Here is a 26,786-nt window from a genome sequence, read left to right on the forward strand (position 1 = left end):
TAAATGTTCATTTTTTACTTCCATGTTGCTTCTGCTGCTGTGAAACACCTGAAGGGTTAGTAAACTTCTTGAATGTGGTTTTGAGCACCTTGAGGGGTGCAGTTTTTAGAATGGTGTCACTTTTGGGTATTTTCAGCCGTATAGACCCCTCAAACTGACTTCAAATGTGAGGTGGTCCCTAAAAAAAATGGTTTTGTAAATTTTGTTGTAAAAATGAGAAATCACTGGTCAAATTTTAACCCTTATAACTTCCTAGAAAAAAAAAATTTGTTTCCAAAATTGTGCTGATGTAAAGTAGACATGTGGGAAATGTTATTTATTAACTATTTTGTGTCACATAACTCTCTGGTTTAACAGAATAAAAATTTAAAATGTGAAAATTGCAAAATTTTCAAAATTTTTGCCAAATTTCTGTTTTTTTCACAAATAAACTCAGAAATTATCGACCTAAATTTACCATTAACATGAAGCCCAATATGTCACGAAAAAACAATCTCAGAATCACTAGGATCCGTTGAAGCGTTCCTGAGTTATTACCTCATAAAGGGACACTGGTCGGAATTGCAAAAAACGGCAAGGTCATTAAGGCCAAAATAGGCTGGGTCATGAAGGAGTTAATGAGGGCACTGGTGGTGAGCCCACATCTTTCCACTCACGTCAGCTGTTTTGAACAGCTGACATGTGCCCAGAACAGCCGCGGATGGAATCGCGATCCACCCGCAGCTATTAACCCGTTAGATGCCACTGTCAAACGCTGACAGAGGCATTTTAACATGCTCTTCGGGTAATCATGGCCAGAAATCTCGCCCACCGGTGACCCCGTAATGTGATGGCAGGTCACCGATGCATTGGCATTACTACCAGAACTCTCCTGGAGACCTCTAGGTTTGTCACTGCTGGATTGCTATGAGTGCCACCCAGTGGTGGACACTCATAGCAAGTGAGTAATTCTGCTACATACAGGTGAACTGATAATCTCCTGTATGTAGCAGAGCTGATCGAGTTATGGCAGCTTTTAGTCTCCCATGAAGACTATTGAAGCATGCCAAAAGTAAAAAAAAAAAAGTTTTTAACATAAAAAAAATATATAAAAGAGTGCAAGTTACCCACCTTTCTCCCCATTCAAAATAAAAGAATAATAATAATAAAAAAAATCAAACATACACATATTTGGTATAACCGCATTCAGAATCGCCAGATCCATTGATAAAAAAAAAAAAGGATTAACCTCATCGTTAAACGGCGTAGCAAAAAAAAAAGTCAAAACACCAGAATTATGTTTTTTCTTGTTCGCTGCGACATTCCATTAAAATGCAGTAACGGGGCACCAAAATGATTAAATTAAAAACGTCAGCTCGGCACGTGAAAAATAAACCCTCAACCAATCCGAGATCCCAAAAATTGGAAACACTACTAGTATCGTAAAATGGCACAATTTTTTTTTTTTTTTTTTTCTTTTTAAACAAAGTTTGGAATTTTTTTTTCATCATGTAGACATGTTTGGTGTCTATGAACAAGTAATGACCTGGAGAATCATAATGGCAAGTCAGTTTTAGCATTTAGTGAACCTAATAAAAAAGCAAAAACGAAAAACAAGTGTGGGATTGCACTTTTTTGGCAATTCCACCGCACTTGGAATTTTTTACCCGTTTTCGAGTACGAGACATGGTAAAACCAATGGTGTCGTTCAAAAGCACAACTTGTCCTTGTATGAAGTATGCCATATATGCCAAGTTCCCTACAGCCAACACTTCCCCATCTCCTCTAATCTCTTCCTACTCATTCCCCTCCTCAGCCCATCCACATAGGAAACTTGTGTGTACTAGACTCTGTTGTGCTCCTATTCCTCTACCTCCTCATTGTTAGCCAATTTGCAATGAGCATAATAAATGAGGCTGAGCTGGGTAGTATCTCCATGTCTCATGTCTTCCTCCATCTCCACCTGATCTGCATGTAAAGCTTCATGTTTGTCAGCAGCAACTGTTGAAGTAGGCACAGAAACGGGATCGTTGTGCTGGTGATGGCATCATCACTGCTCATGATCTTTGTGGAGTTCTCAAAGTCTTGGAGAACCACAAACATGTCATACATCCATGCTGACTCTTCAGTTATGTGCGGAGTATGACCAGAATACAGGCAAGCACGATGGAGCTGGTATTTCACAACTGGTCTCTGCCACTCACAAAGCCTTGCCAGCTTGTGCAGTGTGGCATTCCAATGCATGGCCACGTGGCACACCAGTCAGTGAGCTGGCACCTGCATGTGCTGCTGCAACACTGCCAGAGCGACGGTAGCTGTAGCTGACTGTGGAAATGGGCACCCATGCGGCGTACTTTGATCAGAAGCTCTGGCAACTGTGTAGGTTTTCAGCAACTGAGGGATAGGGCCAATTTCAGTGTCACATTCAGTTAGAGAAAGTGTGGTGAGGTGACTGCAGCAGTCACAGTCAATAGGCTGCTAGGGAAAGTGTGAGTATGTTACTCAAGGCAGTGCATTGTCAAAAACCCTTCCATGCAAATCCATCTGTAGGCTTGGGAACCTTGAGATGGACATCGGGGCCTTTAAGTGCTCTAAGCCTGCGGAGCTGCAGGGAAAGAAGGACTTAAACTCTCAGAGGCAGGAGGTGATGGAATTTGGGTGCAGAAGAATTCCTAGGGCTAGCGGAGTTAGCAAGAGAGATGCTCTGCCCATACCGAGAATTAGGGCTAAAGTTAAGTCCAGTACCTGTGGGAAAGTCCTTAACCCATTGGGCCCTATCCTATATGCCTTATTGTAATGACCGAAAGCTGCCAATAAAAGTTTGACTGCTTTAACAAATTCAATGTCCCCCGGATTGTTTGCTTTGAAGGTTCTGGAATATGGGAGCATAGAGACAATGGAAGCCTATGGGCCACAAGTAAGTGTGGTGCACCCCACACACAGCAGCACTCTGGGACCGGGACACGTTTTGTCTGTAGGGTGCCAGAGTGTGCAGAAGCAGCAGCTCGCCCACAAATACCTCAAATCAGTCACCTTACACAAGCATGGAACATGTGTGAGCTTGCCAACCTTCAGAAACTACACCAGGTTACACCCATTATCACACACCACCATAGCTGGTTGTACTCTGGTCTGTTATTCCTTTCAATAACTCTGCAGCGGTGTGCGGTTTGTCTCCTTGACAAATTACTTTCAGCGGAGTCTGTTTCCGCTTTGCTAAGGCAGTGCTGCAGAGCTTCCAGCTGATGTAGACAACATGCTCTGAGATAGCAAATCAAAGATGATAGATGAGAAGTAGGGGCTCCAGGAACTGGAGTAGGATGTGGAGGAAACCCTGATAGAAGTAGCATAGCTCCCAACCGTCCCTCATTGTGCGGGAGTGTCCCGGATTTCATGCTTTGCCCCGCTGTCCAGCGCAGGGCGCTCTCATCCCGGACACAGCAGGAGAAACTCCGTCACACCCCCTTTTGTTAGGCCACGCCCCTTCCCCTTCGTATGTTCCTGAGTCTCCCAGCGTCACTGTTCAGAGAGAGAGGGGACACTTCTAGATTGAGCACAGCTCCTTTGAGGTACGTGGAATGAGTGGGGCTGAGCAGGGAGGGATGGACACACTCACAGCCTCCCTGTTTGCCTCGGCTGCTCAGTGCTCACTGCTGTGTTACTGCAGAGCGACAGATGCAGATCAGTGAGTAGTCGATGATGCCTTGTGTGGGGTCAGGTGTACAGTGTGGATGTAGCAGAGCCGTGTGTGTGTGCGACGTGTATGGAGCGGAGCCGTGTGTGTACGAGGTGTATGGAGCAGAGCCGTGTGCGAGGCGTATGGAGCGGAGCAATGTGTGTACGAGGTGGATGTAGCAGAGCCGTGTGTGTACGAGGTGTATGGAGCGAAGCCGTGTGTGTATGAGGTGTATGGAGCGGAGCCTTGTGTGTACGAGGTGTATGGAGCGGAGCCGTGTGTGTGTGCGAGGTGTATGGAGCGGAGCAGTGTGTGTACGAGGTGGATTTAGCAGAGCCGTGTGTGTGCGAGGTGTATGGAGCAGAGCCGTGTGTGTATGAGGTGTACGGAGTGGAGCCGTGTGTGTACGAGGTGTACGGAGCAGTGTGTGCGAGGTGTATGGAGCAGAGCCGTGTGTGTGCAAGGTGTATAGAGCGGAGCCGTGCGTGTACAAGGTGTATGGAGCGGAGCCGTGTGTGTGCGAGGTGTATGGAGCGGAGCTGAATGTGTACAAGGTGTATGGAGCGGAGCGCGTGTGTATGTAGCGGAGCAGTGTGTGTGTAGGAGTAGCTATGTGTGGCCATTATATGGTACGAAGTATCATGTGCGGCCATTATACAGTATGGAGCATCATGTGCAGACATTATACAGTATGGAGCATCATGTGTGGTCATTATACAGTATGGAGCATCATGTGCAGTCATTATACAGTATGGAGCATCATGTGCGGTCATTATACAGTATGGAGCATCATGTGCAGCCAGTGTACAGTATGGAGCATCATGTGCAGTCATTATACAGTATGGAGCATCGTGTGGCCATTATACACTATGGAGCACTGTGTGGCCATATTTTTTTGTTTAGAATTATTGTATATGAAACAGTGTGATCAGCAGTGCTAAATGGGTGTGGTTGGGACGTGGATATGGGTGTGACTAATTATGAATGGGTGTGGTCAGAGGCGTGGCCTAAAATTTGCCGCGGCGCGCATTATTAACTTTATCCCTCTTTGCCATCTTCAAAAGTTGGGAGGTATGAAAGTAGGTCCAACAATCCTATGTGTAGGCAGCACATGTGCCATGCCAGGGTGGGACTCGGGCCCAGCCTCCACAAAATCACTCAGTGTGTTGTCAGGGAATTGTAGCATGCCTGAGCACACGCAATTATCAACGTGTTGGACATTAATTGGACAATCACAGTAACCATGTTGGAAAGGGCACGGGTGATCATAGTGAACGCGTGCTGGTAAAAGGCGGGGACGCCTCACCGGGACAAATAGTGGCGGCTGGGGACCAAGTAGCAAAGGACCAAATGTGTATACCTGTAGCAGGCCATTTCTTTAATTTATTTCTAGCTATGGGAATTTCACACAACCCAAGTTCTACAGTATATATGACAAGTCAGTTTTGGAACAACCAAATGTGCAGACCTGTAGCAGGCCAATTTTTCTTTTTTATTTCAAACAAAAAATTTCACCCAAAGCAGGTTATACAGTATGTATACTCCCTGACAGAAGTTATATGGCTAATCCATGTTATGTAAATAAAAGCTTATAACCAGACGTTAAATTCATCCATTGGTTGTATAAATTATTCTTTTGAAAGCTGAAACCCTCCGAAATGTGGTTTAGGTTAAGAAAATAAATTGGCATCAATGCAGAAATATTGATTAGTTAATATTTCACAGAATGGTCAGATTTTGGCAAGACAAAAGTTGTCGCCCACAGAAAGTAATGTGATATTCAAACAAATAATTAACTTAAAATACAAATATATGTTGCCTAACATTGGTGAATGAAGTTGTGGTGCTATTTCATATTTTGTGTGACTTCCATGAGCTTGAAGGACTGCATCCATGCGGTTCAACAATGATTCATACAATTTAATAATGAAGTCATCAGGAATAGCAAAGAATGCCGTCTTACATGCCTCCCAGAGTTCATCTAGATTCTTTGGTTTTGTCTTCCAAGCCTCCTCATTCATCCTACCCCAAACATACTCAATGATGTTCATATGTCTGGTGACTGGGTTGGCCAGTCCTTGAGCACCTTGATCTTTTTCGCCTGGAGGAACTTTGTTGTAGAGATGGATGTATGAGACAGAGCACCATCCTGCTGCAGAATTTGATCCATTTTATGATTTGGAATATAAGAGGTAGCTAATACTTCTTGATATTTTTGGCTATTGATATTGCCTTCCACCTTGCAAATGTTTTGCACACCCCCATACTGAATGTAACCCCAGACCATGATCTTTCCACCACCAAATTAAACTGTTTTCTGGGTGTATTTTTGGATCCATACGGGCTCCAGTAGGTCTCCTGCAGTATTTGCTTCGGCTGTGGTGCAAATCAACTGAAGATTCATCAGAGAAATCCTCCTTCTGTCACTTTTCCAGTGTCCATCTATTTAGCAGGCTGAGGGACTTTGCAAATGCCACACTTTTTTTATTTGCCTTTTGTTTAGTGCTGGCTTCTGGGCACTGATTAGACCATGGAGTCCATTTCGAGACAGAATCCTACAAACTGTTCTAGTTGACACAAGGACTTGAGGTGATCAGACCGGTTGGAGCTCAGTTGCAGTGGAAGAGGGATTTGCTTTGGATTTTTTAACCAACATACTTTCCTCCTGAGCAGTTGTCTTGCGGGGTCTGCCAGACCTGGGCTTGTCAAACACATCTCCAGTCTCTTCAAATCATTTTTTAATTCTTTGTACTTGACGCGGAGACACATTAAAGGTGCCAGCCACCTCTGCAGTGGATCTGGCCTTCAGCCTCTTGATAATCCAGGCTTTGGTCACAGGGTGGCTTTTTGGCATGTCGTCAGAGCTCAAGTTGCAGATCAAGTGAAGGACTGGGATGCTGGGTTTCTTTTTATACACACACACACTAATTAACCGATCATTTACTGAGCACAGGTGAGGATGTAAACTAGGATTGGGTGCATTATATGACCAGGTGACAAATTTTGTCTTGCCAAAATCTGACCATTCTGTGTCCATTAACTGATCAATATTTCTGCATTGATGCCAATTTATTTTCTTAACCTAAACCACATTTCGGAGGGTTTCAGTTTTCAAAAGAATAATTTATACAACCAATGGATGAATTTAATGTCAGGTTATAAGCTTTTATTTACAAAACATGGATAAGCAACATAACTTCTGTCAGGGAGTGTATGATAAAAAAGTAAATTTTTCGAGCAAACATATTTGGGGAATTGTACCAGTCCAAGTTGGTTTTTTTTCTTACTATATGGATAACTAATTAAATCCAGAAATATTTTTCAACACTTTTTGTAGTTTTATATACCACCATAATGTAGCAATAACCACGTTCAACTGTATGGATGACTAACTGAATCTAGAATTTTCTTTTAATTAAAGTAAATATTTTGAAAGTGTAGTTGATGTACTTCTACACTTATAAAACCTTTGCAGAAGGTGCAAAGCAAGGAAAACATTATAAAGCAAGAGTGCGGAATCTTTTTGTCATGGTCCGTTGGATATATTCTGTTTGGAGCGTCTAGGGTTAAATCCGGAATAGCCTCCTTTTGGTTTCTCGGAGGCTTTTTATAGCCTCTTTCTGGGACCTGCTTTGTCGGTTATACCCCTGTGTGCATGTGTTTTGTGCCTGTGGTCTAGCGTGCTTGTATGGTTTTGACCCTGTTCTGTTCCCTGTTGTGGTTTTGTCCTTTGATTCTGTACTGTGAATCTGCTTCTCCGGTGTTCTGACTCCTGCTACGTCCCTGACTTTTCTTGATTAGACTGTCCCTTGTGTACTGTGTTTGCCTTTCTGGTTCATGGACCTCGGCTTGTCTTGGATTCCGTCTTCCTCCTGTGTTCTGTTATTCCCCTGGTGTCTGGCAGACCTCTCTCCCCTCTCCCTGTCCCTGGGGTCCAAGTAGCGTCCCGCCCTCATCTTCAGGAGCAGCGCTAGGCCCCACCTCTTTCCCCTCTGACCTGCGGTCATGTTCCACAGGTCCTGTCAGTACACTCCCCACCCGGTGCTCGGCTTTCTGCAGCCCCGCTGAGTAGCTGTCATCTCACCCAGCTCCGGGATGCTGTGAGTTCAGCTGTCAGGACTGCTGAAACCGCTGGTAAGTGCCCATCCGACAGTTTCGCCTGACATTATAACCGACCCATATTTTATTTTCTTAACTCTCCTTCTCTGGGGAAGGGTGGGGAAGTTATGGATCACATGCAGGCATTGTCTGAGCAGATCCAACACCTGACTCAGCTGTTTCAGAAACGTAATGTGGAGCAGCATACCATGACTCATGCACAGCGGCAATTAGCTGATACTGTGCAAGGGGCAGTTTCTGCTGGTAACCTGGGAGCGGGGGGTAGTCGGGATGTTGCCTTGGTGTCCCCTGAAACCCCGGGTAAGCTTCCGGATACATTTTCAGGACACAATAAGGATCTTAGAGCCTTCAAAGAGGGTGCAAACTTTTTTTTTCCCTAAGACTCTGTTCCTCAGGTGATGAGTTTCAGAGAGTGGGGGTCGTTATATCTTTACTTAGAGGGGCCCCCCCAAGCTTGGGCTTTTTCCCATCTTCCCTCAGCCTCTGAGAGATTGACGGTGGATGCTTTCTTTGAAGCTTTGGGGCATATTTATGATTAATCTGACAGAGTGCGCCTGGCGGAGGACATGGTAATGAGTGTGTGTAAGGGGAAGCACTCGGCCGAGTCGTTATTCTCGGAATTCCAACATTGGCCTGCGGAGGTCTCCTGGGATGATGCCTTGCGGGGTTTGTTCCGGAGAGGCTTGTCCAAATGCCTTAAGGATGCTTTGGCACTTCACCCTCCGCCCGACTCTTTGGAGGACGCTATGACCCAAGCTGTACGCATAGATCGCAGATTACGGGAAAGAGGGGTAATGCAGCATGATACCCCTCTATTCTCCAGTTGTAAAGGAACTGGTGTCACTCCAGAGCCTAAGGAAATTGGTACCATTACACTTAAGGAAAAAGAAAGGAGAAGTCGCCGTGAGATGCAAGTATGTTTTTGCTGCGGAGAACCTGGACACTGGAAGAGGGATTGTCCTTCCTGTCCATCATCCTCCAAGGTGACATGAAACGACTAGGTCTGGGTGGTGGTCGAGGAAGCTGACTAGACATTTAGGTACATTTCTCCTCATGCTCTAAAATGTTACTAAGGCTGCTGTCACACTAGCAGTATTTATTCAGTATTTTACATCAGTATTTGCACGCAAAAAACAGGAGTGGGTGATAAATACAGAAGTGGTGCATATGTTTCTGTTATACTTTTCCTCTATTTGTTCCACTCCTGGTTTTGGCTTACAAATACTGATGTAAAATACTGACCAAATACGGCTAGTGTGACAGCAGTTGAACTGTTGGTGGACAACTGTCATTTTTCTTCCACAGCTTTGGTGGACAGTGGTTCATCCATCAATCTGATCAGCAATTGTGTTGTTTCCCAATTCAAGATAAGGATTGTCAAGCTCAAGACCCCACTCAAAATCGTGGTCATTGACTCATCTCCCCTCACCCAAGCTGGGATTCTTTATGTTTGAGTCTTTTTAGTTACAAATTGGTGCTTCTCACATGGGGGAGTTAAAATGTTTTATTTTGGACAATCTGCCTTCAGGGCTGGTGCTGGGAATGCCGTGGCTGCAACGCCATAACCCTGTCATTATCTGGGAGTCGGGCAAGATTGTCATGTGGGGTTCAGAATGTGTTAATCCCTGTTATAAATCAATTTTGTGTGTGGAACCTGCAAATTCTGTTTGTGTCATCTGTTAGTCTGGAGGGTATTCCGGAGTACCTAAAAGACATCGAGAATGTATTTTCTGAAAGCGAAGCCGAGGCTTTACCACTGCATAGAACCTATGATTGCGCTACTGATTTAATTTCCAGGGCTAAACTGTCTAAAGCTTGTTTATTTAATTTGCCATGTCTGGAGAGATTACCCATGAAGGAGTATATTGCTGAAAGCCTTTGTAAGGGGCATATACGTTTCTCCTGTGGCTGCTGGTTTCTTTTTTGTTACGAAAAAAGATGGCGGTTTACGCCCCTGCCTCGACTTTAGGGAGCTTCACAAAATTACGGTGAGGAACACTTACCCCTTTCCTCTTATCCCAGATTTGTGTAATCAGCTCTGGGGCTAAATGGTTCTCCAAACTACACTTTCGGGGGGCTTACAATCTGATTAGGGTACAGGAAGGGGATGAATAGAAAACTGCCTCTCTCAAGTCAGAGGGTCTTTTTGGAAATTTGGTGATGCCATTCGGTCTCACTAATGCCCCAGCTGTATTACAAAATTTTATTAATGTGGTTTTTGCGGACCTCATAGGCCGCTTTGTGGTAATTTACTGAGTTGACATTCTGATGTATTCTGCTGATAGTTATTCTCATTTGCTTCATTTAAAAACGGTGCTCCAGAAACTCAGGGAGAATCAACTGTTTGTCAAACTTGAACATTTTTTCGTTCTTTGTACAGGAGTTATCTTTTCTTGGACTTATTGTATCAGCAGAGGGGTTTCGGATGGATCCCAAGAAGGTGCAAGATATAGTTAAGTGGTTCCAACCCCGGGGCCTCAGAGGACTCCAGCGCTTCTTGGGATTCGCTATCTATTACCGCAAATTCATCAAAGGGTATTCGCAGATAGTTAAGCCCCTCACAGACCACACATGTAAGGGGGCGGATGTTAAAAATTGGTCTTCATTGGCTAAACAGTCTTTTCTAACTCTGAAGAAATGTTTCATATCTGCCCCAATTTTGATAGAACCTGACCTGTACAAACCGTTTATTGTTGATGTTGATGCTTCAGAGGTGGGGGTGGGAGCAGTGTTGTCCCAGGGGCCCGCTACTTTGACTAACCTTATGCCCTGAACCTTCTTCTCCAGAAAGTTCTCTTCGATCGAGAGGAATTACGATATGGGCAATAGGGAGCTCCTAGCTGTTAAATTGCCATTCGAAGAATGGAGGCATTTTTTGGAGGGGCGGCTCAACCTATCATTGTGATCACGGACCATAACAATTTTGCGTATATTGAGTCCGGTAAGAGGTTAACCCCCAGGCAGGCTCGTTGGTCGCTGTTTTTTTCTAGATTTCTATTTTCTATCACCTTTCGCCCTGGGTCGAAAAATGTTAAAGCAGATGCTTTATCACGTAGTTTTGAGCCAGTGTCCACCCCCGAGCCACCATTCTCCAACCTGGGGTGGTGGTAGCTGAGGTTTCATCAGAATTAGAGAGGGAGATTGTGGAAGCTCAGACTTTAGCTCCAAGGTCTAAACCCGAAGGCAAATTATTTGTTCCCGAGCAGTTGCGCTCTCAGCTCCTGCGGCAATTTCATGAGTCTAAACTAAGTGCTCATCCTGGTATTTCAGCCACACATGAAGCAGTAGCAAGGGTTTTTTGGTGGCCTTTAATAACTTCTGATGTTAAAAAACATGTTTCCGCGTGTGGGGTCTGTGCCCGTTCTAAGAGCTCTCATTGCCGGTCGGCCGGGGAATTGGTTCCTTTACCTGTTCCAAAGAGGCCATGGACTCATCTGTCTATGGACTTCATTATGAAGCTCCCTCCTTCCCAGGGTAATACGGTGGTATGGGTCATTGTGGACAGGTTTTCCAAACAGGCCCATTTTATACCTATGGCAGCCTTACCTTCTGCGAAAACTCTCTCCAGATACTTTCTCCTACATGTTGTGCGTTTGCATGGTGTACCTATGAATTTGGTGTCTGACGGGGGGGTACAATTTGTGGCTAACTTTTGGTGGGCTTTTTGTACAAAGCTAGGGATTTCCTTGTCTTTCTCTTCAGCATATCATCCTGAAAGTAACGGTCAAACAGAGCACACCAATCAATCGAACAGATTCTTTGATTTTTGACCTCGGTTTTACAAGATGACTGGTGTGATGCTCTGCCTTTAGCGGAATTCACCTTCAATAATCGGGTGAAACAATCTACTGGTAGGTCTCCATTTTTTCTATCAATTACGGGTTTAACCCACACTTTGGGGAATTCTCACAGATGGTTTCTGGCTGTCCGGGGGCGGAGGGGTGTGTCAAACAACTCAGTAATTTGTGGTCAGAGGTCCAGCAAAATATCTCCAAAGCTCAGGGGAAGTATACATTTTTAGCTGAAAGGAAAAGAAATCTTGACCAGGGGTTACAGCTTGGGGATAAGGTGTGGCTTTCTACGCGAAACATCAGCCTTAAGGTACCTTCGACTAAGCTAGCCCCTAAATTTATCGGTCCCTATAAAAACATTGAGTTAGTTAATCCTGTGGCTTATCGCTCGCGACTTCCTGCCTCTTTGAAACTTCATCATATGTTCCATAGGTCTCTGTTAAAACTGGGTTCGGTAGTAGAAGATCCTGGTTCGGTTCCTTCCCCGCTGTTGATAGATGCACTACACTGCACTGCACTGCACTGCACTGCACTGACCTCGCTGCCTCCTCATCACTACCGAAGCTACCGCCTCACCAACACCGGAGCTCCCGCAACCCCCAACCTACTGTCTCCTTCCCCATAATCCTGTAGAATGTAAGCCCGCAAGGGCAGGGTCCTCGCCCCTCTGTATCAGTCTGTCATTGTTAGTCTGTCTACTGTAAGTGATATCTGTAATCTGTATGTAACCTTCTCATGTACAGCACCATGGAATCAATGGTGCTATATAAATAAATAATAATAATAATAGATGGACACAAGGAGTTTGAGGTGCAACACATTGTGGACTCCCGCCGAGTTCACAGATCATTGCAGTACATGGTACATTGGAGGGGATACGGGCCTGAGGATCAATCATGGGTGCCTGCCAGATTGGTGCATGCTGACCGGTTGGTTCGAGCTTTCTATGCTCGGTATTCTGAGAAACCTGGGGGTCCGGAGGCCTCCCCTGTTGAGAAGGGGTTACTGTCATGATCTGTTGGATATATTCTGTTTGGAGTATCTAGGGTTAAATCCGGATAGCCTCATTTTGGTTTCTCTGAGGCTTTTTATAGCCTCGTTCTGGGACCTGCTTTGTCGGTTATACCTCTGCCCTCGGCTTAGAGTGACGACCCGTGTGCCTGTGCCTTGTGCCTGTGTTCTTAATTGCTTGTATGGTTTTGACCTGGTTCTGTTCCCCTTGTGGTTTTGTCCTTTGATTCTGTACTGTGTATCTGCTTCTCTGATGTTCTGACTCCTGCTACGTCCCTGAATTTTCTTGATTAGCCTGCCCCCTGTGTACTGTGTTTGCCTTTCTGGTTCACTGACCACCTCTTGTCTTGGATTCAGTCTTCCTCCTGTTTTCTGTTTTTCCCCTGGTGTCTGGCAGGCCTCTCTCCCCTCTCCCTGGCCCCGGAGTCCCAGTAGCGTCCATCACTCATCTTCAGGAGCAGCGCGCGAGGCCCCGCCTTCTTCCCCTCTGACCTGCGGTCACATGCCACAGGTCCTGTCAGTACACTCACCACCCAGCGCTCTGTTCTCTGCAGCCCCACTGTACAGCTATAATCTCGCCCAGCTCCCGGATGCTGCGAGTTCAGCTGTCACAGTTTGTCTGAGGCGCTGGCTCTCACTATCAGGACTGCTGAAACCGCTGTTAAGTGCCCATCCAGCGGTTTCTCCTGACACTTTTTTCTGCCAAGGGCCATTTGGATATTTATACAATCCTTCGGGGGTTGTACAAACTGCGCCCAAAAAGTAAATCCTGACTGGCACAGGTTTCAGGACGTAATCTTTCATTGCATGCCTTTCAGTGTTCAGTAGTGAAAACTGCATATATGTGCTAACAGACCAAGAAGAAATTAATGAGCTGGTTGTAATCAAAATAGACCTCTCTGCCCAAGAAAGTGGTCCCTGAGAATCTGCTAGGGGCCTGATAAAAGGTCATTGAGGGCTATAAATGGCCCTGGAGCCTGAGGTTCCCAACCCCTGTTATAAAGGAAGATAATCCATAGACCCCTGAAAGGCAACAACTGGCGGGCCTCATTCAAATATTTTTAAAATGTATTTGCTGTACTCCTACAATCAAAAAAGGCTTGATAAAATGTGCAAAGCCATGAAAACATAAGTAGTGATGAGCGAGTATACTCGTTCATCACTAATTAAAAAGGAGGGTAATGCAGTAATCCTCTTCAGGTGTGAGCATCTTCTTCCTCGGTAGGCTTGAGTGACTGCATCCCCTGTTTCCTGAAGCCTGGTGCAGGGCTGCCTGTTGTGAATTCCACTCTTGGGCTTCCTCCGGTGGTTGTAAGTGGCACTTTTGTGAGTTCTGCTCTTGGGCTCCCTCTGGTGGTTTTAAGTGGTACTGCTGCTCCTTGGATTTAGTAGTCAGCAGCTGCTTCCACTGATTGTCTTTCTGGCTTGGCTATTTAGCCTGGTTCCATCCTTCAGCCTGTGCCAGTTGTCAATGGTTCCTGGTTGGATTCACATCTCTGCTTGGATTTCCCTGATATTCTGACCAGTTCAGCAAAGTTAAGTCCTTGCTTTGTTCTTTTGCAGTCCACTGGTTGTGGACTTAATCTTTCTGCGCTTTCTATGTTTTTTCTAGTCCAGCTTGTCAGTATGGATTTATTCAGTTAAGCTGGAAGCTCTGGGAATCAGATTTACCCTCCACACCTTTAGTCAGGTGTGAAGATTTTTGTAACCTCTGTGGTGGATTTTTCTACTTTTTAATACTGACCGCACAGTATTCTGTCCTGTTCTATCTATCTAGCTAGACTGGCCTCCTTTGCTAAATCCTGGTTTCATTCTGCGTATGTCATTTCCCTCTCCACTCACAGTCAATATTTGTGGGGGGCTGTTCTATCCTTTGGGGATTTTCTCTGAGGCAAGATAGCTTTCCTGTTTCTATCTTTAGGGGTAGTTAGTCCTCCGGCTGTGACGAGGTGTCTAGGGAGTGACAGGAACATCCCACGGCTACTTCTAGTGTTGTGTTAAGCTCAGGAACTGCGGTCAGTACAGGTACCACCTCCTCCAGAGCACGTCCCATGTTGCTCCTAAACCACCAGCTCATAACAGTACAACTGGCCAAAAATGAATTAAATGCATCTCAAAAGAAGGAAAAGGAAGTTCTGAGCCATTTTTTTTTCTGCAGTCTGTTTTGTCTTTTTTTTCCTCTTAATCTCTGGGTGGTTCAGGATTTTGGCGCTGGCATGGATGTTCAGGGTTTGTTTTCTCGTGTGGATCAACTTGCTGCAAGAGTACAGAGTATCCAAGATTATGTTGTCCAGACTCCGGCTTTAGAGCCTAGAATTCCAACCCCTGATTTGTTTTTTGGGGACAGATCCAAGTTTTTGAACTTTAAAAATAACTGCAAATTGTTTTTTGCCTTGAAACCCCGTTCCTCTGGTGATTCCATTCAGCAGGTTAAAATTGTCATCTCTCTGCTGCGTGGTGACACTCAGGACTGGGCATTCTCCCTTGAATCAGGGGATCCGGCGTTGCTTAATGTAGACGCATTTTTTCAAGCGCTCGGATTATTGTATGACGAACCTAATTCTGTGGATCATGCAGAAAAGACCTTGTTGTCCCTGTGTCAGGGTCAGGAAGCGGCAGAAGTATACTGCCAGAAATTTAGAAAATGGTCTGTGCTCACTAAATGGAATGAGGAGGCTCTGGCAGCAATTTTCAGAAAGGGTCTTTCTGAAGCCCTTAAAGATGTTATGGTGGGGTTCCCCTCGCCTGCTGGTTTGAGCGAATCTATGTCTCTAGCCATTCAGATTGATCGGCGCCTGCACGAGCGCAAAGTTGTGCACCATATGGCAGTATCCTCTGAGCAGAGTCCTGAGCCTATGCAATGTGATAGGATTTTGACTAGAACAGAACGGCAGGAATTCAGACGCCAGAATAGGCTGTGTTTTTACTGTGGTGATTCTGCTCATGTTATTTCTGATTGCCCTAAGCATACTAAGAGGGTCGCTAGGTCGGTTACTATCAGTACTGTACAGCCTAAATTTCTCTTATCTGTGACCTTGATTTGCTCATTATCGTCCTTTTCTGTCATGGCATTTGTGGATTCAGGCGCTGCCCTGAACTTGATGGACTTGGAATTCGCCAGGCGCTGTGGTTTTTCCTTGCAGCCTTTGCAGAGCCCTATTCCTTTGAGGGGCATTGATGCTACACCGTTGGCCAAGGATAAACCACAGTATTGGACTCAGCTGACCATGTGCATGGCTCCAGCACATCAGGAAGATTGCCGTTTTCTGGTGTTGCATAATTTGCATGATGTTGTTGTACTGGGTTTTCCATGGTTACAGGGACATAATCCGGTGCTGGATTGGAAATCTATGTCTGTGACTTGTTGGGGTTGTCAAGGGGTACATAGTGACGTTCCTTTATGTCAATTTCCTCTTCCCCCCTCTTCTGAAGTTCCTGAGTTTTTGTCGTATTTCCAGGATGTATTTGATGAGCCCAAGTCCAGTTCCCTTCCTCCACATAGGGACTGTGATTGTGCTATTAACTTGATTCCTGGCTGTAAGTTCCCTAAGGGCTGACTTTTCAATCTGTCTGTGCCAGAGCATGCCGCCATGCGGAGTTATGTTAAGGAGTCTTTGGAGAAGGGGCATATTCGGCCGTCTTCCTCACCATTGGGAGCGGGATTCTTTTTTGTTGCCAAGAAGGATGGCTCCTTGAGATCCTGTATTGATTATCGCCTTCTTAATAAGATCACGGTCAAATTCCAATACCCTTTACCTTTACTTTCAGATTTGTTTGCTCGGATAAAGGGGGCTAGTTGGTTTACTAAGATTGACCTTCGAGGGGCATATAATCTTGTTCGCATTAAACAGGGTGACGAATGGAAAACTGCATTTAATACGCCCGAAGGCCATTTTGAATACCTTGTGATGCCTTTCCGGCTTTCTAATGCTCCTTCTGTATTTCAGTCCTTCATGCATGATATTTTCCGCAATTATCTTGATAAATTCATGATTGTGTATTTGGATGATATTTTGATTTTTTCCGATGATTGGGAGTCTCATGTGAAGCAGGTCAGGATGGTATTCCAGATCCTTCGTGATAATGCTTTATTTGTGAAGGGGTCTAAGTGCCTATTTGGAGTTCAGAAGGTCTCTTTTTTGGGTTTTATTTTTTCTCCCTCGTCTATAGAAATGGATCCTGTTAAGGTCCAAGCCATTCATGACTGGATTCAACCCACATCGGTGAAGAGCCTTCAGAAATTTTTGGGCTTTGCTAATTTTTATCGCCGTTTCATTGCCAACTTTTCCAGTGTGGTTAAGCCCCTGACCGATTTGACGAAGAAAGGCGCTGATGTGACGAATTGGTCCTCTGCGGCTGTTGAGGCCTTTCAGGAGCTTAAACGCCGATTTACTTCTGCCCCTGTGTTGCGTCAGCCGGATGTTTCTCTTCCTTTTCAGGTTGAGGTTGACGCTTCTGAGATTGGGGCAGGGGCCGTTTTGTCTCAGAGGAGTTCTGATGGTTCTTTGATGAAACCGTGTGCCTTTTTATCCAGAAAGTTTTCGCCTGCGGAGCGCAATTATGATGTCGGCAATCGGGAGTTGTTGGCTATGAAGTGAGCATTTGAGGAGTGGCGACATTGGCTTGAGGGAGCCAAGCACCGCGTTGTGGTCTTGACCGATCATAAGAATCTGATTTACCTCGAGTCGGCCAAGCGGCTGAACCCTAGACAGGCTCGATGGTCCCTGTTTTTCTCCCGTTTTGATTTTGTGGTCTCGTATCTTCCGGGATCTAAGAATGTTAAGGCTGATGCCCTCTCTAGGAGTTTTTTGCCTGATTCTCCTGGAGTCCTTGAGCCGGTTGGCATTCTTAAGGAAGGGGTGATTCTTTCTGCCATCTCCCCTGATTTACGGCGGGTGCTTCAGGAATTTCAGGCTGATAAACCTGACCGCTGTCCTGTGGGGAAGCTGTTTGTTCCTGATAGATGGACAAGTAAGGTTATTTCTGAGGTTCATTGTTCTGTGTTGGCTGGTCATCCTGGGATTTTTGGTACCAGAGATTTGGTTGCTAGGTCCTTTTGGTGGCCTTCCTTGTCGCGGGATGTGCGTTCTTTTGTGCAGTCCTGTGGGACTTGTGCCCGGGCCAAGCCTTGCTGTTCCCGCGCTAGTGGGTTGCTTTTGCCTTTGCCGGTCCCTGAGAGGCCCTGGACGCATATTTCCATGGATTTTTTTTCGGATCTTCCTGTTTCCCAGAAGATGTCTGTTATCTGGGTGGTTTGTGACCGGTTCTCTAAAATGGTCCATTTGGTACCTTTGCCTAAATTGCCTTCCTCCTCTGATTTGGTTCCATTGTTTTTTCAGCATGTGGTTCGTTTGCATGGCATTCCGGAGAATATTGTGTCTGACAGAGGTTCCCAGTTTGTTTCTAGGTTTTGGCGGGCCTTTTGTGCTAGGATGGGCATTGATTTGTCTTTTTCTTCGGCGTTTCATCCTCAGACAAATGGCCAAACTGAGCGAACTAATCAGACCTTGGAAACCTATTTGAGATGCTTTGTGTCTGCTGACCAGGATGATTGGGTGGCCTTCTTGCCGTTGGCCGAGTTTGCCCTTAATAATCGGGCTAGTTCGGCTACTTTGGTTTCGCCTTTCTTTTGTAATTTTGGTTTTCATCCTCGTTTTTCTTCGGGGCAGGTTGAGCCTTCTGATTGTCCTGGTGTGGATTCTGTAATGGACAGGTTACAGCAGATTTGGACTCATGTGGTAGACAATTTGACGTTGTCTCAGGAAAAGGCTCAACGTTTTGCTAACCGCCGTCGGTGTGTTGGTCCCCGGCTTCGGGTGGGGGATTTAGTCTGGTTATCTTCTCGTCATGTTCCTATGAAGGTTTCTTCCCCTAAGTTCAAGCCTCGGTTTATTGGTCCTTATAAGATTTCTGAGATTATCAATCCGGTATCTTTTCGTTTGGCCCTTCCAGCCTCTTTTGCCATCCATAATGTTTTCCATAGATCGTTGTTGCGGAGATATGTGGTGCCCGTTGTTCCCTCTGTTGATCCTCCTGCCCCGGTGTTGGTTGATGGGGAGTTGGAATATGTGGTGGAGAAAATTTTGGATTCTCGTTTTTCGAGGCGGAGGCTTCAGTATCTTGTCAAGTGGAAAGGTTATGGCCAGGAGGATAATTCTTGGGTTGTTGCCTCCGATGTCCATGCCGCCGATTTGGTTCATGCTTTTCACTTGGCTCGTCCTGATCGGCCTGGGGGCTCTGGTGAGGGTTCGGTGACCCCTCCTCAAGGGGGGGTACTGTTGTGAATTCCGCTCTTGGGCTCCCTCCGGTGGTTGTAAGTGGTACTGCTGCTCCTTGGATTTAGTAGTTAGCAGCTGCTTCCACTGATTGTCTTTCTGGCTTGGCTATTTAGCCTGGTTCTATCCTTCAGCCTGTGCCAGTTGTCAATGGTTCCTGGTTGGATTCACATCTCTGCTTGGATTTCCCTGATATTCTGACCAGTTCAGCAAAGTTAAGTCCTTGCTTTGTTCTTTTGCAGTCCACTTGTTGTGGACTTAATATTTCTGCACTTTCTATGTTTTTTCTAGTCCAGCTTGTCAGTATGGATTTATTCAGTTAAGCTGGAAGCTCTGGGAAGCAGATTTACCCTCCACACCTTTAGTCAGGTGTGGAGATTTTTGTAAACTCTGTGGTGGATTTTTCTACTTTTTAATACTGACCGCACAGTATTCTGTCCTGTTCTATCTATCTAGCTAGACTGGCCTCCTTTGCTACATCCTGGTTTCATTCTGCGTATGTCATTTCCCTCTCCACTCACAGTCAATATTTGTGGGGGGCTGTTCTATCCTTTGGGGATTTTCTCTGAGGGCAAGATAGCTTTCCTGTTTCTATCTTTAGGGGTAGTTAGTCCTCTGGCTGTAACGAGGTGTCTAGGGAGTGACAGGAACATCCCACGGCTACTTCTAGTATTGTGTTAAGCTCAGGAACTGCGGTCAGTACAGGTACCACCTCCTCCAGAGCACGCCCCATGTTGCTCCTAAACCACCAGCTCATAACAGCTGCCATCAGGGCATTACTGCCCTGACTGGCGTATGGGGCCCGGTGGGCAGAGGGGGCCCGCATCGGGCCACGTCTCATCTGCTCACTGGGCCCCTACCGGCAGGCTAAACCAGGCCCTTACCGGCGCTGCGGCAGTTTTTACACTATTGACGTGCGGGAGGCTGGGAGCTGACGTCAGCCACAGCACGCACGTTGCCGGCGCCTGACATCATTGTCAGTCGCCGGCGAGTGCGCGCTTCAGCTGCATGGAGGGAGCTTCGCCCGCCGCAGGAGCACGGCCAGGTAAGAAGAACTTTTTTTTTTATTGAGAGTGGCGATCCGGGGGGCCCGGGGAAGACTGAGACATGGGGACAGAATGGTGGACACGGGAGGGGGGGCAGAATGCTGGACACGGGAGGGGGGGCAGAATGCTGGACACGGGAGGGGGGGCAGAATGCTGGACACGGGAGGGGGGGCAGAATGCTGGACACGGGAGGGGGGGCAGAATGCTGGACACGGGAGGGGGGGCAGAATGCTGGACACGGGAGGGGGGGCAGAATGCTGGACACGGGGGAAGAACGCTGATCATGGGGGCAGAATAGTGGACATGGGGCAGAATGGTGGACATGGGGGCAGAATGGTGGACATGGGGGCAGAATGCGAGATACAGGGCATGACTGGAGACACTGGGGGCATGACTGGAGACACTGGGAGCATGACTGGAGACACTGGGAGCATGACTGGAGACACGGAGCAGGATTGGAGACAGATGGGGCAGGATTGGATACACGGAGCATGATTGGAGACGAAGGGCAGGATTGCAGACATGGGGGCATGACTGGAGACATAGGGGGCAGAATGGAGATGCAAGGAATGATTGGAGACACTGGGCAGGATGAAAGACATGGGGGCATGATTGGAGACAGATGGGGCAGGATGGGGAGATCATATGGGGCAGAGTGGATACTCATGAGGGTAGCATGGGAGAACATATGGCTGAAGCCAGGAATGAGACACACAGGGGCCAGGATGGGGAATATTATTACCATAGGGGCTAATTAAGGGATATTATTACTGCAGTGATGTATTTATTTTTTGAGTATACTGCTTTAAATGGGGGGGGGGGCGGTCCTGTTACTGTGTAGAGTTATACTATGTAGTCTTTTTTTCTTCATGTGGTGTAATGTAGAAGTTGGGAAAAATTAATTAATGTGTTCTGCAAGCGGAGCTTGAGATAACTGTGTAATTTCCTGCAGGGACGAGCCCAGGCTGTGCTGGATGAAAGATGAAAAACAAAGATGAAGGACTTCACCTAGAGACGTCACTGGTGAGTCAGTGTGTTAGGCCGGTTTCACATTAGCGTTGCGGACTTCCTCAGTGAAGCCCCGCCCTCGGCCGCACCTCCGCCGCTAGCTCCGCCTACTTCTGCATGCGGCCAGCATGTGGCCAGCGTACCTATCTTTAACATTAGGTACGCAGGTCGTGCCGCTGTATGCGGATGCTTCCGCATGCGTCATTTTAACGATGCGGCGACCAGCGTAGAACACAGCTTGTAGCAATTTTTTTTCTCCGCATTGTCAAAACAACGCATGCGGAAGCATCCGCATACAGCGGCACGACCTGCGTACCTAATGTTAAAGATAGGTACGCAGGCCGCATGCAGAAGTAGGTGGAGCAAGCGGCCGAGGGCGGGGCTTCACGGAGGAAGTCCGCAGCCCTCCGCAGCTCCTCAAAACGCTAGTGTGAAACTGGCCTTACCTATACACTGACACTATACTATATACAGAGCTCCTGTGTATAATACCACCAGTGATCACTGTATTACCTGTACACAGACACTGCATACTAAGTACAAATCTCCTGTGTATAATGGCACTTATGGTGATAGTATTGTATTATTTTTTTTTTATTACTGATCAGTATTGTAGTATTCAGTCACTATGTGGTGGTAATATGTGGTCTGGTCATGGTGCGGTGGGATTTGTTCCTTGTATGTGATATTATTCGGTCACTGGTGGCAATATGTGGTCTGGTCATGGTGTGGTGGCATTTGTTCCCTGTATGTGGCATTATTGACCACTATGTGGTGGTAAAATGTGATTTGGACATGATGCGATGGTATTTGTCCCTTGTTTGTGATATTATTCGATCACTGTGGTGGTAATATGTGGTCTGGACATGGTGTAGCGGTATTTGTTCGTTGTAAGTGATATTATTGGTCATTTTAAAAATTGAAAAATAAATAAAAATACCTAAATTGTATTGCATATTTTAACAAATATTTAATAGGTTACAGCAGAGTGGGGCCCGGCCAAAAGTGTCTACAGTGTTATGGTGGCAGCTTAAAAAATCTTTTTGCCAAAACAAAAGCTGCTGGCTATATGTGTGATCTAGTTATGGGAACTGTTAATGTGCGATAGGTGAAGGTGAGAAGTGGAGTTTTTCCAAGAGAGAGAGAGGTGGGACTGTGGACAGTTCGAGGGGTGGAGCCTGGGTGGAGTCTCCAGGCGGGCCCCGAAAATTTTGCCAGTATAGGGCCCCGAAATTTCTAGTCCCAAATTTCCGGTCACTCCCTCGGGAGTCTGACGTGATTCCACCATCTTTGCTGTCCACCAAGGACCTTTCCCTGTATGGATGACCAATTGCATCCGGAAACATTTTTTAACGCTTTTTTGGAGTGCTATATATCACATATAAAATTACAGGAGGGGCTGGGGGGGCATACACATCACAGGAGATGCTGGGACATATTCATCACTGGGGAGGCCCGGGGGGAATAGACAACACTGAAGGGCTATATACATTACTAGGAAGCACAGACAGCACTGGGGGTATATATGTCCCTAGGGGGAATATACATCACTGGTGGCACATACATCACTGGGGGCTATATACATCACAGGTGGGGGGGATATACAGTACGTCTGGGGTAAATGCAGCACTGGGGAATATACATATCATTTGAGGGCACATACAGCCCTGGGGAATATACATATCATTTGAGGGCACATACAGCCCTGGGGGAGATATACAGCACTGGGGGAAGGGGGATATATAGCACTGGAAGGGACAGACATCACCTGGCAGGCACATGGATCACGAAAGGGACACAGATCACCAGGGGGGTGGCATGAAGAAAACAGGGTGGCACAGAGTTCACGGGGTGGGGGGGGCACATAGCTGGAGGGGACAGATATCACAGGGGGCACATGGAACACATGGGTGCACAAATACCACAGGGGGTTCAAAGAAGGGGGACACAGGAATGACATAGATCACAGGGGTGGCACAGATCACAGGGGGGGAATATAGCTGGGGGAGCAGAGAGATCACAGGGGGAACAGATCACCGGGGGGTGGCACAAAGATCATAGAAGGAGGGGCACATAGCTGGGAGGGGGTCACAGAAATCACTGGGGATATATAGCTTTGGGGCACAGAGATCACAGGGGAGCCCATAGCTGGAGACGCAGATCAGAGGGGGGTCATAGAGTTGGGGGGCACAAAGATCATATTGGGGCAAATAACTGGGGGGCACACAGCTTAGGGGCAGAGCTCACCAGCAGAAAAGTACAGAGCTGCAGACACAGATCACTCTGAACTCTGTAGCAGCAGCTCCTCTTCCGGAACAGGAGGACGGGAGTGCATTGGGCACTAACCCCGCCCACCCCAATGACATCATTCATATGCAGGCAGCGTTCTGTAATGAACGCTGAATACTGTGCACTTGAGGGTTAAGGGGCCAGCAGCTGGCAGGATATGGCTGCCGCCCGAGCCTTGTTGACTCCGGGGACCTGCCAGCGGGCCGCACGATGTTCCCCACCCCTGCCCTAATCACTGCCTACAGACTGTATTCAGCCACTCTCCCTGCTCCTGCAACTCTCCCTTCCTCCCTAGGCTAAAAGCAGATTGCATCTTTGTATCAGATGCACAAGATTAGAAGGGCTGTTAGTATGATGGTTCAGCTTCAGCACCAGTATCTACACTACAGGACTCTGAGACGTTGTACTGCGCACACACACGCCTGGACAAGCACTCTCTCCTCCAATAACAACTGTCACAGAGCTCTGCAATGGCATCAGTGGGCCGAAACTGACGCCGCCTACCATTTTAACAACCCCCTGCTGATGTCACACAGCCAGGAATGAGAGTAATGCCACTACTAAGATGGCTATAGCATTACAGTGACCCACAGACAATCCCCGCATGCTTTTTGGCTGTGTAACAAGCGCTATACATGCGGGGGGGGGGGATTCAATTTTGAAAGTGAGCACCGGATAATGCTCACCGAGTAACGAGCACATCCGAGCACCCAGATAATCAAGTGATATCCAAGTATCATAGAGCACATTCGCTCATCCCTAATCGGGATTCTAGGAAGCCAACAGCATCATTACCCTCCGCTTTCTCTTACAGGCCCATCATAATATTTTTTTCAAGTGATTTTCTAACTTGTCAGCACATTCTACGTGCACTGTTATTTGGATTTTACAGATCTGGACAGGTAAAGATCAGAATCTTCTAATGGGTCGTCCGCCAGGGCCTGGGGTACTCGGTACCAGGTCCGGTCTTAAAGGGGATGTCACGGTGGCTGCGACCCGGTCCGTGCCCTGGGTGCCCAATTAAAGGGGAACGGTCTTTAAAGGGGTTTTTGAATAAAGTTTGTCTGGACGTCACCTGTGGTGTTCGGTCAGTGGGGACCGACGCCGCTTAAAGGGGTCCTCTGGGCTGATGGTATGGCAGCTAGATGGTGATGCTTCCCACAGGTGAAGCGGGGTCCCCAGGGCTCAGGTATATGGCAAAAATGGGGGGTTGCCAATAAATTAAGGACACAGGGTTGCAGTCTTTACCTGGTTTACTGAGATGATATTCAGCCTCAGTCCAGGGTACCGGCAACAGGTACAGAAGGAGTCCAGGCAGCCCGGAAACAAGTGGAAGTCGCCTTGGCAGGTCAGGTTGGGAGCCTTCCACTTTGCACTCACTATTAGTCCCTTGCTACCTGAAGTGTCATCACAAGGTCCTCGTTCTTCCCTGTCCTGGGACAGTACCTGTATGGAAGGCAGCTTGAACCATTCCTTCTGGGGTCTCTGCATGGTGACTCCAGGCTCCAGAATGCTGCGGTACAACAGGTGTGGTGTGGGCAACTGACGCATAGTGCTATGCCCTCCGGGTTTGCTATGGGGCTTGCAGCTCCCCACAGCCTCGCCTCGGGCTCCCGGTACCCAGTTTCTGCGCTCTGGCTTAAGGAGGCCCACTCACAGCCTCCTCTAGCCCTTGATCTCTCCTCTGCTCCTTTCCCTTCACTGTCTGCTCCAGACTAAACTGACTCCTCCTCCAGACCAGGATCTTTATTCAGGGAAGCTGCACTGAAACCGGGTTTAGAACTCCCCCTCCTGGCCTGGATTCAGAAGGTGTTGTGTGCGTGGTTTACCTGCCAAAGAAATCCTTCTCGTTTCCAGGCACAGCACTACCTTCTCCGAGAGGAAGGCAGCACTACTGTGGTACCTGAACTCCTGGGGTGCCACACTAATCCCAGGGGGTAGGTGTATCCTCCAGGTTGTAAGTTCAATAGAAAAGGGCTTTCACAAAATCATTTGAACATTTTCAGATGGAGGAGAATGTTCTATTCTAGAGGCAAAATGGTGATCACACAATTGTGATACAGCCGAACTACACGACTGATAAAGCAGCCACAGCCGGTCACTGAGAAGAATCTGTGACTTCTCTGTATTTAGTGGTCACTACTCACCTGGATAGCCATATGTTGGAATCTCCTCTTTACACACCTCATCACCCCTCACACATATCTCTGTAGTATTAATATAGGTCAGATCTTTACCCTGAAACAAATGTTGTAAATGTCACCGACAGATGGAGAAGTCACATCAATGAAGAGCTCTAATCCTGCCATCTCCACCATTCTCATTACACAAGCATAAAACATATAATACTGGTGGATAAAACAAGACTGAGCACAAGACCTTCACAGCCATCTACACATCATAGGGGAGATCTCATGACTCCTTCTCTCCATCTACCTGATGATCCTGAGGAACACAGAGATCTTGTTTACAGTCCTGTGGAAGAAGAGGATGAGGATATCTCTCTGGTGTTGTCTTCTTACTGGATAGATCTGGAGGAAACACATACAGGGACTGAATTCATTCTTTACATACAGATAATTATAGGCCGTGTGTAATTAGTCCTGTCTATTACCTGGTGATGTCAGGGGCTGGGGAACCTCCATCATGACATCCTTGTACAGATCTTTGTGTCCTTCTAAATACTCCCACTCCTCCAAGGAGAAATAGATGGAGACATCCTGACACCTTATAGGAACCTGACACAAACAATGATACTGTCATCCCCCGATCCCTTCATAGAGTTACTGTATAATGTCCCAGCATTCCCATTCCCAGCAGTGTCACCTCTCCAGTCAGCAGCTCAATCATCTTGTAGGTGAGTTCTAGGATCTTCTGGTCATTGATGTCCTTATGTATTAGGTGAGGTGGAGGCCTTGTGATTGGGCTCAGGGGTCTTCCCCATCCCTCAGACACAGGGTCCTGACAGCTCTCACTAGAGGTCTTCTTCACCACTGTGTAATCCTGGTAATGGAGAGACACATTAATAAATCTCACTACAGACATTTCCAGAGTCCTCACCTCTCCAGTTCTGTCCATCTGTTATTCCCAAAGATAAGAATGATGTAATGTGACGTCATCAGAATCTCTCACCTCTCCAGTAAGCCGGAAGAGGATCTCTAGGGTGAGGTGTAATATCCTCTCCGCCATCTTGTCTCTGTCCATATCCATCCTTGATTAATTCAGAAAAATTCTCTCAATATACAAGATGTCCACTGAGAAGATCTGACACTGTAGGGAAATGAATAGGAAGAAAATGAGCCAATGTAACATCATAAAGAATGACAACAAGGGGAGGCATACCAGGAGAAAGAATATGTAGATATTGTATTCTCTAGTCTTGTACAGACCGGAACACAAGTTGAATTGCTGACCACGACATCTCTTCCATGCTCCCAATCACTAGCTAAGTTGGCCACTGCTTAGGCAACTTATTGGCTGTAGGAATCATATGTTTTTTGGGACTGAAACCATCATTGGTTGTGGATACTTCACACTAGACCTTGGAAATCAAGGTACCAGAGTCTGGAGGAAGAGTGGAGAGGTGCACAAT

At 46.7% G+C, this 26,786-nt stretch overlaps 1 protein-coding gene across 4 annotated transcripts in view; it reads right to left on the bottom strand.

Moving 5' to 3' along the window:
- The window catches only part of LOC143768028 (uncharacterized), a 263,897-nt gene that overhangs the window by 5,320 nt on the left and 231,791 nt on the right, over positions 1-26,786 (bottom strand). For all 4 annotated transcript variants that reach the window (XM_077256678.1, XM_077256679.1, XM_077256675.1 and 1 more), the window contains exons 2-6: positions 26,327-26,464; positions 26,021-26,197; positions 25,809-25,932; positions 25,631-25,725; positions 25,342-25,432 (exon numbers count right to left, since the gene is read on the bottom strand). In XM_077256678.1, the coding sequence (XP_077112793.1) occupies positions 25,342-25,432; positions 25,631-25,725; positions 25,809-25,932; positions 26,021-26,197; positions 26,327-26,404 (565 nt within the window). In that variant the 5' untranslated portion in view covers positions 26,405-26,464. The remainder of the gene's footprint in view (positions 1-25,341; positions 25,433-25,630; positions 25,726-25,808; positions 25,933-26,020; positions 26,198-26,326; positions 26,465-26,786) is intronic.

This window comes from Ranitomeya variabilis, chromosome 4 (assembly GCF_051348905.1).
Source record: "Ranitomeya variabilis isolate aRanVar5 chromosome 4, aRanVar5.hap1, whole genome shotgun sequence".
Lineage (NCBI taxonomy): Eukaryota > Metazoa > Chordata > Amphibia > Anura > Dendrobatidae > Ranitomeya > Ranitomeya variabilis.